The sequence below is a fragment of the Atta colombica genome, unplaced genomic scaffold (genome assembly GCF_001594045.1).
Source record: "Atta colombica isolate Treedump-2 unplaced genomic scaffold, Acol1.0 scaffold102, whole genome shotgun sequence".
Taxonomy (NCBI): Eukaryota; Metazoa; Arthropoda; class Insecta; order Hymenoptera; family Formicidae; genus Atta; species Atta colombica.
In genome coordinates, this window is record NW_017259187.1 from 1122255 (window position 1) to 1123627 (window position 1373).

Consider the following 1373-nt stretch of genomic DNA (forward strand, 5'->3'; position numbering starts at 1 on the left):
GCGAGAGTGCATTTTCATTAAGAAAATTGATGTCAACATTGATGTCAAATTGATTAAAAAATTTATACATACCTGTAAATTCTGTGACATTCATTTGGAAATATTTGATAATATAATATATTATTTAGTGCTGAAATGCTACTAAGATAATTTTTTTTTCATCTTACATTGCAGCACTGAAAACAAGTGAGTTTATAATACAATTTTATACATACTTTGCATTTGAAAGCTTTATAATAAAATCAAGGACATTTGCTATTCAGTTATATGACAACATATTTTTAAATGCATGCTTATGTCTGTCTTTAAGATATTGCATATAAGATACAATATCAAGATATTACTTATTGCAAGAAAAAGTACATTTAAAAAAGGCAAATTTACATAGGCAAATTTTTATTCGTTTTTCATTCCTATTGAAGCAAATACATCAACATATACCGGTTAAATAATGTCAATTCTGATCTATGTTTATTCAAATAATACATATATATATATCAAACTTATATTGTTAATATAAATAAGTTTTATAAAAAAATTTGCCTACGTATATATATTAAAAAACTACTGCTTTTTCTACTACTTTCAATTAGTTTGACGTTACTGTTCTTCAAAAATGTTGCAAAATAAAAAAATTTCTTCATAGAGATTTCATATCTGTATTTATATAATTGTTTATATTATTTATTGTTTATTAGTTATTGTTATTTATATCTATATTTCTTCAAATTTGATTGTCAACTTTTATTACTTGCGAATATTTTATTCCACAAGAAATGATTTGACTTTTTACATGTACAAATTATACTTTTGTCTGCTAATGTAATGTATTAGTACATTTGATATGAATGGAGTGTATTATTTTTCTGCGAGATTATATTCTGTTATATATATTATCACTATTACGCTCTTCTTACAGTATTCTATTTTTCTTCATTCTATTTAGCTTCAGCATGTAATACATATAACAAAAATAAAATAACAAAACTTTTATATTTATTATTAAAATATATAATTTTAATTACTTGATATACATTATATATTTTTCTTTTCTTTTTGCAAAGAGTATCCAAATACGCTACCCCTGGTAGTTATCTTCAAGGTACATTGACTTTCTGTAAAGATGATATTGGGAAGAAGGTGGATAATCACGTATTTAAATACATCATATCTGAGCCTGCCAAGAAAAATGTCAGCCCTACTGCTAAATCTGAGAAAGAGAAAACTACAAAGTGGGATGAATACCAGGAAGCATTAAGAGATTTAAAATGCAATTATCTTGCTAAATTTGGTAATCTAACATTTAGATATTGTAATGTTTAGATACAATAGATATAAATTTAAAGTAATTTAATATTATTTAATTTAGTACT

The 1373-nt window shown here is 23.7% G+C and overlaps 1 protein-coding gene across 1 annotated transcript in view; it reads left to right on the forward strand.

Moving 5' to 3' along the window:
* Nucleotides 1-1373, forward strand: part of LOC108687750 (exostosin-3) — a 22910-nt gene that overhangs the window by 8159 nt on the left and 13378 nt on the right. The window contains exon 16 of the mRNA XM_018193703.1: nucleotides 1065-1291. Within this exon, the coding sequence (XP_018049192.1) occupies nucleotides 1065-1291 (227 nt within the window). The remainder of the gene's footprint in view (nucleotides 1-1064; nucleotides 1292-1373) is intronic.